Genomic DNA, 15,554 nt, shown 5'->3' with positions numbered 1-15,554 from the left:
TTGAGTCACTGTAAAAGCAAATCTAAAAAATATGAATGCAATGATAAATTACGAAAATATACTGATGATATTTTGCACATTTTAGATAGGATTTATTCGGCAAAATCTTGAGATGACATCATCAAGTTTTTGGGCTTGATAAACAGATATATTTAGATTAAAAACCTACCATGTCAAACGGTAACTTCAAAACGTCTGCAATATTTCAAAATTCAGTTTTGCAATTCTTGATTCAATCAATAAAATAAATTGACTCAGTGATTAATTTTTTTGAGACACCCCCTATAAGCAAAACTAAAAAATATGAATGGAATGATAAATCACAAGTATAGTCTCATCCTATTTTGGACATTTTAGATAGGATTCATTTGGCAAAATTTTGGGCTGACGCCATCAATTTTTTGGAGGGAATAAGTAAATATATTTTGAATAAAAATTTATTATGCTTATCATATGTTTAAAACATCTGCAAGATTTCAACGCATTCACTTTTGCAGATTCAAAATTAAATTGTAGGTGAAACGAAGTTCACAGGGTCAGCTAGTCATAAAATAAAACAAAACTAGCAAAAATAAATTGTATAACCGAGGAAATTGTCGAAATGACCTTAGACCAACGTTTAAGAAGTTGTTTAAGTAAAATGTAATAACTCAACTTTTTTCTTTCAAAATGGCAGCTTTTAAAAAATATATTTTTAAATTAACGACAAAATTAGCTTCCATAGTTTCTAGGGGTTATCTCCCTATCTGTCGGCCAATCGTAAATGTTTTCAACAAAAATTAACGTAGGTATCATCTTTAAACTTTAAGTGTACTTTAAGATCATCACAAAGATGTAAAAACTAACCAAAATCTATTTGTTTACGCTCACCAAAAAATGATGAAACCATCTCAATATTTTGTTACACTATAGTAGAATTAAAATTTGTAATTAATACTAACTAGAAACTATATAACAGTAAATTTTTTTACATCTGCAAAAACGCTAGTTTGTAGAAAGCAGAAGATATATTACACGTCTGAACATACCTGTAGTATTTGATTGTGTACTAAAAAAATGCCAATTTTATATCCACAAAAATTTTCTTGCCATTTGAAGTTAAAGACGGTGTCTAAAATCCTAAATGAGATGGCAGGTACAATCTCATGCCGGTGGTATACTTTGAAAATTTTAGTAAGTTTATATTTTATGTAGTTTGCAAATAACTTTTTTCTCATTTTCTCTCTAAGCTCTCAATTCTCTCAATTAAATAAGCCTCTATATTTCTACCGAAGGTAACTGACATGGTTCATTTTACACTCGTCACTATCCTTGCTATTGTGCCGTCCAACCCCTCATAATAGTGTTGTAACATTTTAGTGCATACACTCACATTTGGATCTACTTAATACATTTTTTGGATCTACTTAATACATTTTCTACTAATATATTTTAATTTTTGAAAAAAATAATTTTCACTTTTAAGCCCCAAGAGTGTATGTATCTTCAGTATTTTCAAAGTTTGAATTCGAAATAAAACAATAGTTACAAACGATGGTTTGGTCCTGGTTCAATAGAGAATATCACGATATATTATCAAAACAAACAGTTAGTACATCGACTATACACTCAGCAACGTATGCAGATCCATGCGTAGGTATGTGTCTCAGCCAGACAGAAAGTGGGTGGCTATGTTATTGACACAGACAGAACAGCAGTTCAGTGATTTCTGTGTATAAACTGTTTTTATGTATTATGTATCTAATTATATTTTCCTAATTCGTTACAGTTTTATCAAAATAATAAATTTGAATAACATAATGATGTGAAATCAGTTAATTGTGTTAATCTAAATGTGAATATGCAACCATAAAATAAGTCGACTGTCGTTCGAACAGTTCATATAGCTTTGGATGAACTATATAATTGAATATTTTTCAGTTTATTTAATGGTTACATTTACTTATTAAAAGTAGCTGGAATTCAAAAAGATGAGAAAATGTTTTTAAAATCAATATAAACCCATTACGTGAATTATCAAGAAGACGCCAAAATTTGGGATCTCAGATCATTTGACTTGGAAACAATAAATAGGTAGACAACATAACAACTTTTATCAAAATTTTTAGCGAAAAGCACTTTTGATTGATCGCTGATATTTCTTTTTACATTTGAAAAGTCGGCTTAGATAATTTTTTAAAAGTCAGATATGGAGTTGTCAGTTACGTGAACCAATTTCAACTTTTAACATAAAAAACTGGTGAAGCAAAATCTGTAGAAGTTTTGTTTTCGTACGATTAATTTAAAACTAAATGCTTCGTCATTACAGTTTTATTGAATTTATGGAAATTAATAGAACTTCCTCAAAAACTTGAATCGAATATATTCGCACACGACCTGGTGATTTCATAATATAAAAAAATAATTTAATAAGTATAAGTAAAACTGCTTCTTATGCTATTTTAGGTATCTGTTATAACAATTCTTATTACAAAATAGGAGTATTATAATATGAGATAGTGCTAAAGATAAAAATTTGTTTTGAAATATTTCGTCACGCCTCGAATTATGTTTCGTTAGTATTTCACCGGTTTTTCGTGTTTTTGTAAAATATTTATTTTTAATCTATATAATCAGTACACGCTATAACAAACTTTTAATAAGTTTTCAAGGTTTATATAACTTATAACCAACGGCGTGGGTGGAACTTCGGAGCATCGGTTATGCGTTAAATGTTTAATTAAGGTTAAAAGATCCGCATAGAAATTTGTTGTAAATGGCAAAGGCGTTAACATGCCAGCATTGTACTTAACATTGTGATAATAAGTTACTAAACAATAGGAGACAAGCCTAAAAGAACATTATTTTCAAGAATATTGAAGTTTATGGCAACTAAATCTATACATTTTTTAAGAAAAGTTACGATAAGGTGGTGAAATTGTGCCATTAATTCTAAATATATCAAGTTGTATCCGCATACAGTGAAATAAATTCAGAGAACAAGGGAAAATCAGATATAAATCCTCGAACAAATGAACCCTTTTTCATAATTTTAATATATTTAATGAAAATGAAAACTAAGAGATTTGTCTCAGTAAAATTAATGTTGAAAAACGTAAATTAAATTAACATAAGGTGATAGGTTAAAACACACCAACATTACAGTTTTTAACATGAACTGTTCTTTCAGAATTATGAGGTCAAAGAATTTAAATGTCAACAGCAAAACAAATATTATGCCAGGAGCAAAACTGAAATACAATAACATATATTTTATATATCCTTTGAAAATATGTCAGCCAAACAAGATTGGTCTTTGAATATAAAGTTTAAAAGAACAACGTTTCCTTCACCACTTATGTTTCGTAGACAGCATTTCAAAAAATCATATATCTGAAAATTTAACAACTTGAATAAAGACAGAATGCACATCAAAGGGGTATCACGCATATTAATCATTAACCTTGTATTCCGATTCATAAATTATACTTCTTGACATATATTTTTGAGTGTTCTAATAAGTCTCAAGGGAAAATATTTATAAAAGTGCAAATTAAACAACATATGTTTAATTTTAATATGTATCCTGTGTAAAAAATCTTTTGTAACTTCCTAGTATTTTGTAAATATTAGTTCTGTTATTTATTCTTCCGTTTTTAAGTATATAATTGGTTCCAAATATGTACATATATTTTTATTTATTTCTACCATTCAATTAAAAAAAATATCGATGTATGTTAAATTCCATTCTTACATTTGTTAATACATTTTTTTGTACAACTAAATTGCTTCTTCAAGTATTGAATCCACTATTCATAAATGAATTTTATAGATATATGTATATAAATATAAAAGGTCCATACATTTTAAAATTTCAGTTAGCTAATATAATTTCTTTTGTGACTAACTTTATTGAACATCATGTAAACTTAATTAGACAAAAAGCTTTTTAAGGGTTCAATTAATTGAAACAAAGTTCTAATTTTTACATAAAGAAAACTTAATTATTCAAATTTTGAACATTATTAAACATTCACGAACTTTTTGTGTCCACGATGTTTGCCAACTTCCATTTAAGACAAGCTAAGCTAAGCTTTTCTGTTTTTGTGGCTTGTAAAAATAATTTCTTCCCCATCGTAAAGAAGTCTTTCATTTAAGACTTTCCACGGCTCCTCACTTACTCAAAAGCATCTTTTTAAAAATCGATAAACTTATTTTCAGTAAACAAAAGAAACGTTCTTCTCTTTCATAACAGTTATTAATGGTTGAGTCAACGAGGAAAGCCTAATAACTACCAAATAAAAATCGCCTCCCTTAATAAGACACATCTGGAAGCGAAACCCTCTTTGTTTCCGACCTAATATAAATTGAAAAGTGATTGATGCAATACTGACCCTGCTCATCCTGGTGCTCAAGGTCGCATTCCGTATCCTGTTCCAATATGGTGGAGACCGTGTCAGTCCTGATGGTGGTCCTGATAGCAGGGCCCGACATCTTCGTGAACAGTTCTAAATGGTTCCTCGATAAGGGATAAACAACCCCGTTTTCAGCGTCCTCCTCAGGCACGTTACCCTCTGGCACGACTTCGTCATTATTGTTGTTGGTTTGTCGTTGCTCCACGTCTTCATAGCCATTCTGAAACACTCGCTCATGCAAATATTTCAAAATAACGCAGTTAAACAGACGTTCGGAAATTTGTTGCTGTGTCCTTTGTCCTTAGAACACGCTAAAAAAAGCCAACTGTTTCGGTTCAAAAACTGTTTTATTTATCGCAAACAGCTTTGCCAGAAAACTTATAGCAAATTTTCTACATGCTAACTATTCATTATAAGATGGATTAATATACTTTATTGGGGTTAATATTGTTTAATGTCAATTATCTGCATCTAAAGTTGGACAAACTTAAATTCTTATTACACAGTTTGACTGAATTTTGCACCTAAAAAACTACTTATTTGACAGTATTCAAAAATTATAAGCGTGATTTTACTAAAAATGAGATTCTAGTGGCATTTTAGTGAATGCTATAATACCCAAGTCATAATGCTAATAAATAATATGTCAAAGGTTAAATGTACAGCGAATACAAAGCCTAGTGTTCAGTTCACGCTTATATGGCGGCATATAAATTCCAGAAGCGCTGGATTTTATATGAAAATTTTCGCGACAGTATTGCTAACTCGTTCATACCTCTAATTTCCGACACAGTCGGTACATGGGTTCCGCACAATTTACCAGCGAATATTTATCATTCTGTTAAAATGTTACTTTTATGTATTAAAATCTGGTTATAAATTGCGATTTTTCTTGAATTTCCATATTTTTAAAATCACTCTTACATTTTTACTTCCTGAGCGTAAGAAGTATTGTGACATGGTCCACTTGGCGAATAGTTAATTTCGTGTTTTCTCGACGTTACTAGAATATCAAAAAGTAGATTTACCGTTTCCATCTGTCGTCTGTCGTGTATAAACGATTTTATTAAACTGTGCATTTCGTAAAACGTTAACCAAAATTTGTTTTAATTATCCTCACAGGAATCTTACAGGATGTTAATAGATGATTTGCATCTAGTGGGTTATAAAATTCATTATTAATTTGTCGTTTCAATTGACTTTTTGCTAATCTTTTATTAATCTGTTAATTAATTGTGTTGTCAAACTTTGAATCAAATTTTAACGTTTATTTCTTTAAATCACAAAGGATACGGAAACATGTGAGAGATGGATGAAAAAATAAATATATAAATATATAATAAATAATACAAATAAAAAAAAATTAAAGCTTATGCCTCCAAAAAACTGAATTTTTCGAAAGCGGCAAATTTTTTGGTCAAATTGTCCTCACGTAACTCTAGGTGAACACGCTGTATGGTAAATCAATACAAATAATGGTCACATGGCCTCACTATAGTCTATAATTGCTAGGGTTTTGAAGCTGTTATTTACGAGTGGGGATGTGAACGTCTGGATAGGGAGTAAATTTCCTTTAAAGATTCTATTTAGGTAACAAATTAATTTTTATTTAACTTCTTGATAGAATGTCTAAGTTTACTATTTTTTTATTCGAGTATTACAAAAGAAACACTGTATGTTCAAAACTTAATGAATAAGTCAATATACTTATTAAATGAAAAATAATTCATCTAATTTTCCCAAAATTGTGGAAGCACGTTACTATTTTTTAATCTACAGGATGATTCCGAACACTACTGCATAATTTTAATGACGAATTATATGACAAAAAATAAGTAAATAATTCTAACGAGAGCATGATCAGTCCCGGTTTTCAAAAAATCTTAAATTTCGCGAATGATTAAAATTACTTTCCACCGTGGTTAACTATTACAAAACAATTCCTCTACTTAACGCTTTGGGGGCCGTTCGTTCAATGTTTAGAAGTTACCAGAAAAATACGTAAAGTGGCATTTCCAAGGTAACTCAGACGTAAATATCAAGAAAACCATGTGTTTTTTTGAAGACATGGAGTAATTTTTTTACTAATAAAATTAAGATGGTGGAAAGCAGATTTGATAACGTAGCAAATTTAAAAATTCTGTACCTTCTCTATTTTTGAGAAATGATCATAGTTCTACTGGAACTTTTTACTTATTTTTTGCCATATAGTTCGCCATTATCATTATTGTTATTATCAGTATCATTAAAATTATACAGGAGTGCTTTGAATGTAAGCGTGATCATAAAAATAAAATTAGTAAAATTAACTTTAATAATTATTATAATTCTACGAAATTATAAATTTTTAAACTGGGCAGCAGTATAATTACTCCGAAATTATTTGAAACGGAAGGATATTTGTTAACAATCCCCTCTTCTCAATTATCACTTTCACAGTCAGCGGTCATCTTGTTTAAAAATTTTTACTCAAAAGACAGCATAATAATCAGACTTAGGCACAGCCGAAGTGATGGGCAATCAACCAGACAAATGTTAAAAACAACGGCCCGACAAACTTGGCTGGCCGACTGTGCAGTCTCAACCACGTCCCAACCTGAGTGGCGTTCGATGCAAATCAGGGTTGAACAGTTATTTTTAATTTTTAAAGCATTGTAACATTTAGGAGAACTCGTGTAACTGACGAAAATCGAGAAAAAGTAGTAATTGTCATTAAGAATTCTCGAAGTTGTAGACCACGAATGCAATAGCGCTGGCGATCGGACGACAATGATCATGACTTCCGCTATGCCTAAGTCTGATAATAATATACTCGTTATCGGTTGGTCGATTCGATTATTCTCAGTAATAATCTAATAATTAAAAAATACTATAGAAACGTTAGTACAAAATTTCAAATAAAATAGATATAGAAATATTACATATATGTAATTTTGAAATGCATAACATATTTAAGACTATAACAACAAAAATGTTTATTAACAAATTAAATACAAATATTAGCGAAATTGATCGAGTCACATTATATATACAGGTGATTCAAAAATGGCATTAACTCTATAACGCGTTGTTAAGAAGTGTTTATTCTGAGAAAAAAATAAATAAATCCTTGCCCCAAATGTAGAAGTTAAAAGTTTAATTTTTCTTTTAGATTTTTTACCATATTCATTAATAATATTGGGTACACAAAATGGATCGAACTTTCATTATTCAAAATAATTTTGGAAATATCATGTTTTACCTATAATTTTCTTCACCTTCACCTTATCATATTACAAAAAACTTAAAAATTGTTCAGAATAAATCTGAACTGGCGGTTAATTTTACTACCCGAGCATAAGCTAAGGAAGTACTATAATAGGGCCCTTTGGAAAAACGGCTACTTTCATGTTTTTCTAAGTTTCATAACCCCTATAGTAGGAAACAGTCGGTCTCACGTGTAGATCAGGTCCAAAATTTACAGTAGAAAATAAAAATTTAAAAATTTCAGAAAGTGACATACTCCTGCTGTTTTGTTTTATGAACCCGTTTTGAGTTTTTCCTTAGAGATCCATACTTTTAAAAAATCAAAATCAAAATACAACACGATTTTGCAACTTAACTTTAAAACTGCAAAAACAAATACTTTCAAATTTTGCAGATCAAAAAAATCAAAAGTAATCCGTTTGTCCGTCCAAAAAAATTGATGAGGTCATCTCAAAATTTTTCCTATAATATATCTTTTTTAAAATATGCAAAATATTATCAATCTATACTATTTGGGATTTATCAATGTTTTCATATTTTTTAGAAATACTTACACAGGGTGATTCAACAAAATTAGTGAGGACTTTTTTTATTGGTTAAATGAAGAATAAGAGCTCACCCCATTTCTCCTTAAAACTGAGTGTACACTAGTATTCGACGTATCCTTGCTAAAATGTTGGCGTCATTACAAAATTTTGTTAAGAAAAAGACACTTAAAATACACACGCATAGCATGCTTCTCTATCTGTACCTTCACAGTCCACACCTATCTCTTTTTAACTTATAGGGGTTATAATAAAAAAATAAAATTCGCAAAACTAATTTTTATAATTTTTCTAAGAAGCTGTATTTGTTCACCTGTACTTCAGGCACTATAAAATTCTGTCTAAATATGTAACTTTATACAAATTTTTGAAAATATCTACCTAAATCGATATTTGTTTTGTAAGTGGACATCACATTGACAAAGGAACTTTTTAATCATATTTTTTGAACTTAAACTTGTGCGCTTAATAATATACCGTTGAGTTAGTGCGCCATTTTTTAATCACTGTGTATAACTCTATTCGTCTGATAATTTGGAACTGGTATCTTATTTTTATTATGTTGCTGTGTTGTTTTGTATGATCGTGACTCGGCTATAATAGTATATTATACGCCAAGGTAGTGAAGACAAACATTATAAGCGTGAGGTCTTCACTACCGTGGCGTATATACTATTTTTTTCACTAGTAGCGCACTACAAAACACAAATTTGTAAAATTTTCATTTTATTAAAAGTAATAACATCACCTAACTAGGTTTTAATTTTTTTAGGAAATGTGTCAGACAGTGAACTATGTACCCCTCCCAAGATGCTGTTATGGCAGTCAACACTTTTATATTCCTCGTGAAGATAATTTCAAAAATGACATTCAGTAGAATCACATTTCTATTGAATCACTAGTGTAAAACCTATTGATTATTATAATGATTTTCAGATCCACCACTAATCTGCTAATGACCGGCATTCAGGCAAGACGTCTTGCATTACGCATTATTGTTAACTTCATCAAATTATGTTAATTCCCATCAGTATAGCGTGTCTACAGATAATTCATCCGCGCATCACCTAAACAGTGACTTACACTACTCTGATCTACTTGCACTAACCTACTCTGACTGATATAATCGGACTATTCGAGAAACTTACGAACAATGTGACATGTTTCTAACAAAACAGTTTTTTGAATCTTGACAGCTATTGAATCATTCAAAATTAAAGTTTTCAAATTCTCGAAAATTATAGGTTGGATACAATTAAAGGCAAACATTTTTTTAAATCTAGCATTGCCTTCATTTCTGTCGATAATTGTAGATATTTAGATTTTTTTTGTATTATGTTGCTCCTTGTATGAGCAGCAATTTCAATGAGAATCGCATCATTTGTGCCTTTCCCTATAAGTACAGTATATAGCGTGGTTTAATAAGTCTGTAAGTATTGTGCGATCTCAATATACATATATCGTGAATGTAGGTACCGAATACAAATATGTGGATTCAAGAGATGGAGATAAAATGTTAATAATTAGAATGCCGTATCTTGGTTAAGTTCAGAATTGTTACCAAGTCTTTGTGAACGATTTTAACTGCGATGTCATGTCTAGCTTTACAGTTTGTGCTAACACGCTACATGATAAACTTTTGTGCTGAATCGTTCCGGGTTTTTCTTTACAAAGTCGGCAATCATCATTTCTTTTTCGTGGATTTGAATACAGGGTGTTAGGAAATGCTTGCAACAAACTTTCAGAGCAAAGGCATTACAAAAAAGGGAATCTAAAATCTATGTACAACTTTTTTCAAAAATGTATAGTTTTTCTTTTAAATCGCCTTAAAAATAGGTATCACACCGTTTTGGAACTGCATGGAGGCCAATTTTTCAATAATACGTTCCATTATTAAAATTTCTATTGTTACTTAGCAACGAATTAGGAATGGCAATCTGCTTTCTATCTATCAAGGGAATCGTTAAAAAAAAGCATCGTTGCTTAGTTACCGAGATACACTAACATTGTTCAAATTGTTTCAAATATTATTGTTAGATTTATAACTGTCATTGTCAGTAATACTCATTGAGAAAAAATGCCAGAATACAGCATAGAAGAAATATGTAGACATGCATTTTGTTTATGGGGAGTGTGGAGGCAATGCTAGAGCTGCAGCAAGACGGTATGCTGAACGTTTTCCTGGGCGTCGACAACCGTATCGCGAAACCTTTTCAGCCGTGGATAGAAGGTTGCGGGAGACAGGATCAGTTTTACCTAAAAATCAGGAGATTGGACGAGGTCGAGATCCAGATATGGTCAACATTGAAGAGCACATTATCAATCGTGTTGAAGAAGACCCGTCAGCTAGTACGCGTGAAATTGCTCGAGAAGTAGGTGTTAGTCACTGGATTGTGTGGAGAACGCTACGAGAATCTCTTTTGTACCCGTACCACCTCCAGCGGGTCCAGAGTTTAAGTCCGAACGATTTCATTCCTAGACAAAACTTTTGCCGATGGGTAGTGAACAGCAATAATGAAACTCCCGGATTTCTTTCTTCCATACTGATGACAGATGAATGCTGTTTTACTAGGGATGGAATACTAAATTTTCATAATACTCACCGCTGGGCAGATGCCAATCCTCACGCGATTTACGAGACGCACTTTCAACAACGTTTTTCATTAAACATTTGGGCCGGAATAATAGGAATTTGCATTTGCCATTGTTATTGGAAGATGTACCTTTAGACATTCGACGAAGGATGTACATTATGCACGATGGTGCCCCTGCGCATTTTAGTTTACAAGTGCGACAATTCCTGACGAATGTTTATGGTGAGAGATGGATTGGAAGAGGTGGACCCATCGCTTGGCCACCCCGTTCTCCCGATCTTAACAGTTGTGATTACTACTTATGGGGTTATATGAAATCAATTGTTTATCGAACTCCAGTTAATAATTTAGAAGATTTAGAAGCAAGAGTTATGATGGCCGCAGAACGGATTCGAAACGATCCTGAAGAATTAAATAGAGTCAGTAACTCATTACTCAGGAGAGCAGAAGCTTGTATTCGTGCAAATGGTGCTCACTTCCAACATCTGCTTTAATTTGCTTGTTTTGTTTTTGCGTTTTTTGTTTTTTATTTTCGCTTATTCGTTTTGTTTGTTTATTATAATTAAAGGTTATTTTTCTTTGTGTTGAAAATTATATTTAACAAATTGGCTTAAATTTTAAAATCGTTGGAAGATTTTGAACAAAGTTTTTAACTTATACAATACATTTCTTGTATTTGTTTTTCCGCAAAACAAAAGTAGAATATAAATTTATTAAGAAAAGATAACTGCTGGACAATCGAAAAATAAAAAGATAATGTTGGACGTTGGAGTGCTAAGCTGTGTTTAACACCAATTTTTACCTGATTTTTGAGAATATTTCAACTGCTTAGACTATTTCTAGGATCTTTTTTTATTTCCTAATATTAAAAAAATTCTTAAAAACAAGAACAATTAGTATATGGTTAACCATTAAGAAGTAACAAAGAAAATACCTTAAGCGTTCTATGATTTCGGTACTCTAAGGGTACCTTTTTATTATCAATAATGAAATCACTTCCATTGCAAAGAGGATACTAAACGCAGTTTAAGATGAGGGAATTGGCAGGAAACCCGACAGTTATCGTACAAAGGGCAAATGCGTATAAAATGAGTTTTTCTGTCATTTCAGTAGTAAGTGTTCCTTGCTACGGTTCACTTTCGCGTACACGGCTTGCGCCGGGATTGTTTGCTGATCTTGTTCGTACGCAGGAGCCTCATGTACATTGTGTAAGTTCGGATTTTTACCTACAAGCGGCAAATTATTTTGTTGCAATTTTCATAACGAGTAGTATACGAACGATCAACAAGCGGAGTTAGTTGTCCTACATTCCCAACCGTTCCGCTGCTACATTAATGGACCACATTAGGCGAGTGATCAGACCGGACTCGGAAATATGGACCGACGAACTTAGGTCCTACAGACTCCTCCGAATCTTGGGTGGAGCGTCCTCATTTGTTCATCAAACAGTTAACCATAGTCGCTTTTTTCAAGATCGAACAACAGGGGTCTGTACTAATCAAGTCGAAGGGTAGTGAGGAGGATGAAAAGTTTTATCACGAGGTTGGGTGCCATGAGTTGTCCCTTTTTGCCGTAGTATTAGATCAACTGGGAGCGCTATTGCGCTGAGTTGACGAACTATTTCAACATTTCATTTACCACACTGCTGAATAGATAGATTTTCCTAATCTTTCTAGTGTTTTCCTTCGGGATTTTTTTCAGGGGAAAAACGCAAAACCCCTTCTTTCTGGTATCACTGCAAGTTTTCAGAGGCCGTTTGTGGTGTTTTCTGAAATTTCCGTTAACAACCGCGTTGGTACCCTTATTAGCGTGTCGGAACGGCGTCTATTTCGTTAAACGTCCGAATAAAACATTTTAAAACTCAAGGTGTTTATTGTATTGATGTAAATGTGACATTTTTGTCAATTTTTGACAAATTAGATTTAATCGTTTCTAAGGAAATAATCATTTTAGTTCCAGAATTTTCACAACTACCTTAGAAAAAAAAGACAACGTCGGCAGTTCTCAAAATGTGGGGACTGATTTTTCGATACGCTTTTTAGAAAAAACTATTAACCTTTGAAAAAAGTGTTATTAGCATTTTTTGTTGTTCTCTTCTTCAGGAGCCTACCTTCAAATTTTGTTGCAAGCATTCCCTAACACCCTGTATACATATTTTTCACTACTGGCTTTAGAAAGCAACCTTTTTTTAACGCTGGTCATATGAATATATGTGCTAAAACTTCTGGTCGTGTTAACAACTTTTCTAAAGTCGCGATCTTTTCTATAGAACCACTCCCTAGTGTAAATTTTCAAAATTTGTTTGGTGTAAGTGACCTTGACGGGTTTCTGGGGGACAACATATGTGTCAAAAATTTGACAGGTTGGATGGCCCCATTGTCAATGTAGATATTTTATTTTAATAAACAGATGAACAGAATATACAGTCTGCACGGGATACAGTGCGGCATAGCTGAGGGCAACCGAAACATTCGTGTTGTGCTAGTTTCGATTGCCATATCAACTACCGCTACCAACCGCGTTCGGCGTAAAGTACTAGATGACAGGGCTACCAACTTGACTTTTTATCGAGTGGTTCCGTAGAAATGACCGCTACTGTAGCATGTATTTTCAAGTGAAATTTGGCAAAATGTTAGACTAGTATTTTATAAATTAGTTTCATTTCATTATTGTTCTTTAAGCTTTGTTTTAGTTTCAATATGATCAATATGAGAGGACTGATAAAAACCTAGATATAAGAAAAAATCAGATTTTAAGATCTACACTGTATAATTTCAGAATTTTGCATGGCCAGAAATATGGAACTGAATCATAAAGCGTCTTTATAATGGATACACATAGTATATATATTTCTGTTTTATTTTCTAGCTTGTTCACAGATGTTGGAATCTATGACTAATTGCTCTTCGTAACTAAAGGATCCTTTAATACACCCTTTTTGTTCTTCGCTAATGAAAATCTTTAGGTTTTAGATATGTTACACCATGACATAAAAATTTTGAAAACGTGGATAAGTTAAAAAAGGACTATTTTAAGTGTTTTAGTTATTTGTACATAATTTTCTTTTCGTATTATATAACACGTATATGACGCGCGCTGGAATAGGATGTCGAGTTCGACACCGACACCGACACTGGCCTGAACTGAGTCTGAACATAGGCATGCAACGCCGCGCTATTTTATAATAATTAGATACTTATTTCTATATGATAAATAAATAAAAAAAGTATATTTTATAATAAACAATAATTGACAATACATGGATATTTACTTTAATTAACCCAATCACCATCATTAATCACCACTTCAAAAAATACAAATGCAACATATTTTTGGTTTGTATTATTTTTTAAGAGAAAATTAATGATCTCGCCGCGTATACGTGTTTAATTTGTACGTATAAATATTGACAACGCATAGTTAAAATTCCATCCGTGCGTCCCTGGGTCGATACACTCGTTTTTTTTTTATTTGTTTTTACGTTATTAATTCTATTGCAATAATCAGTTATAATAATATCACGACCTGACCTGACCGAAAATTCACAAACAGAACAGACGTGACAGCTTCAGTGCCACATCGTTTTCTGGAAAAAACTGATTATGAAATAAAGTATACTCAACAGTTTTTCCCTATTTTGATGTAATTATTACTACTCGTTGGTTTAGTGTTTTCAGAAACAGGGTGAAACGTATATACTAAGATAAGAATATCTTACCTGCAACTCTGGTACATTTCCGGTTAAAGTACTATAAGTACGCCCATGCGAGTCCACCCGGAGTTGTACTACAGCCAACGTGCTCACAGGCCACGTCTTGCTGTGATTCAAAGTCATATCGCAGTCGTTCTGTCATGTCTTCGACGAGCTTTTTGCCACGTTTCCGGAATTCGATGCTTTAGCTATTAGATTCTCTTTGATCGAACACAGAACGGCGTCATTTTTCATTTCTCAATTTAGTTTTTATCGGCTTCGGTGGAGTTTGTATTAAGTGTTGAGAGCTAGTTGCGATTTTGTCTTTGTTTTATTGCTAACATGAAGTCGGCCAACTCCGGTGTTAAGTGTGATGAATCGCTCAAGGGTTACACTCTTATACTTCTCAAGACTGCTTTACTGCATGTTTTTTAAAGTCCATGTTTTACTAGGTGTTGATTTAAACGGGGTGAAGTTTTCACAAAAGGTTGCTTATGAGGAATAAATGGGTCAACGTTTTTTGGAGTGATGAGATCTGGAACGAAAAAGTATAACACAGTAAATATATACCATACTGGAAAAACTGGTTTACTGACACTAAAACTTATAGAAATAAAGAAAGGAATCATGACAATTTTTTCTAATTTTTAAGCACAGCAATGGAAAATGGTTGAATAGAATATAGATTTAATTTCTAGATAAATGTTAAGATCTTAAAAATTAGAGCACAATGGAAAGAGCGAATTTAAGAGAAATAAACAAAATCTTAGTTATATTACACCACTGTGAAACAAACATAAGTTCAACTCTAAAATAAAAACTATTTGTGTGAAACATGGACTTCAAGCATAACATCCGTAGAAAAAATATTTAATATTATGTAAAAGGCCGATTCGAATAAAATTAATTACAAAAGAAAATTAGTTAGATGTAATAGTAGACGGGGCTCAACGTAGACGTTAAAAAAGAAATCCGAGGATAAATTCCTTCAATTATTCAAATAAATGAGACAAAAAAATATATGCAGAAGTATTCTGTAATGTTACTAAAGTCATTAAAATGAGAAACTCCAATTTCTCTTTTT

General features: G+C 32.1%; 1 protein-coding gene across 1 annotated transcript in view; it reads right to left on the bottom strand.

Moving 5' to 3' along the window:
* LOC135126740 (monocarboxylate transporter 12-like) overlaps nucleotides 1-14,629 on the bottom strand; it is a 301,612-nt gene extending 286,983 nt beyond the window's left edge. The window contains exons 1-2 of the mRNA XM_064052858.1: nucleotides 14,498-14,629; nucleotides 4,374-4,614 (exon numbers count right to left, since the gene is read on the bottom strand). Coding sequence (XP_063908928.1) covers nucleotides 4,374-4,614; nucleotides 14,498-14,614 — 358 coding nt within the window. The 5' untranslated portion in view covers nucleotides 14,615-14,629. The remainder of the gene's footprint in view (nucleotides 1-4,373; nucleotides 4,615-14,497) is intronic.
* Nucleotides 14,630-15,554: the final 925 nt, after the last annotated feature.

Source organism: Zophobas morio, unplaced genomic scaffold (genome assembly GCF_036711695.1).
Source record: "Zophobas morio isolate AGI-343-1 ecotype UQ-CSIRO unplaced genomic scaffold, CSIRO_AGI_Zmor_V1 ptg000011l, whole genome shotgun sequence".
Lineage (NCBI taxonomy): Eukaryota > Metazoa > Arthropoda > Insecta > Coleoptera > Tenebrionidae > Zophobas > Zophobas morio.
This window is presented reverse-complemented; position numbering and strand designations above follow the sequence as displayed.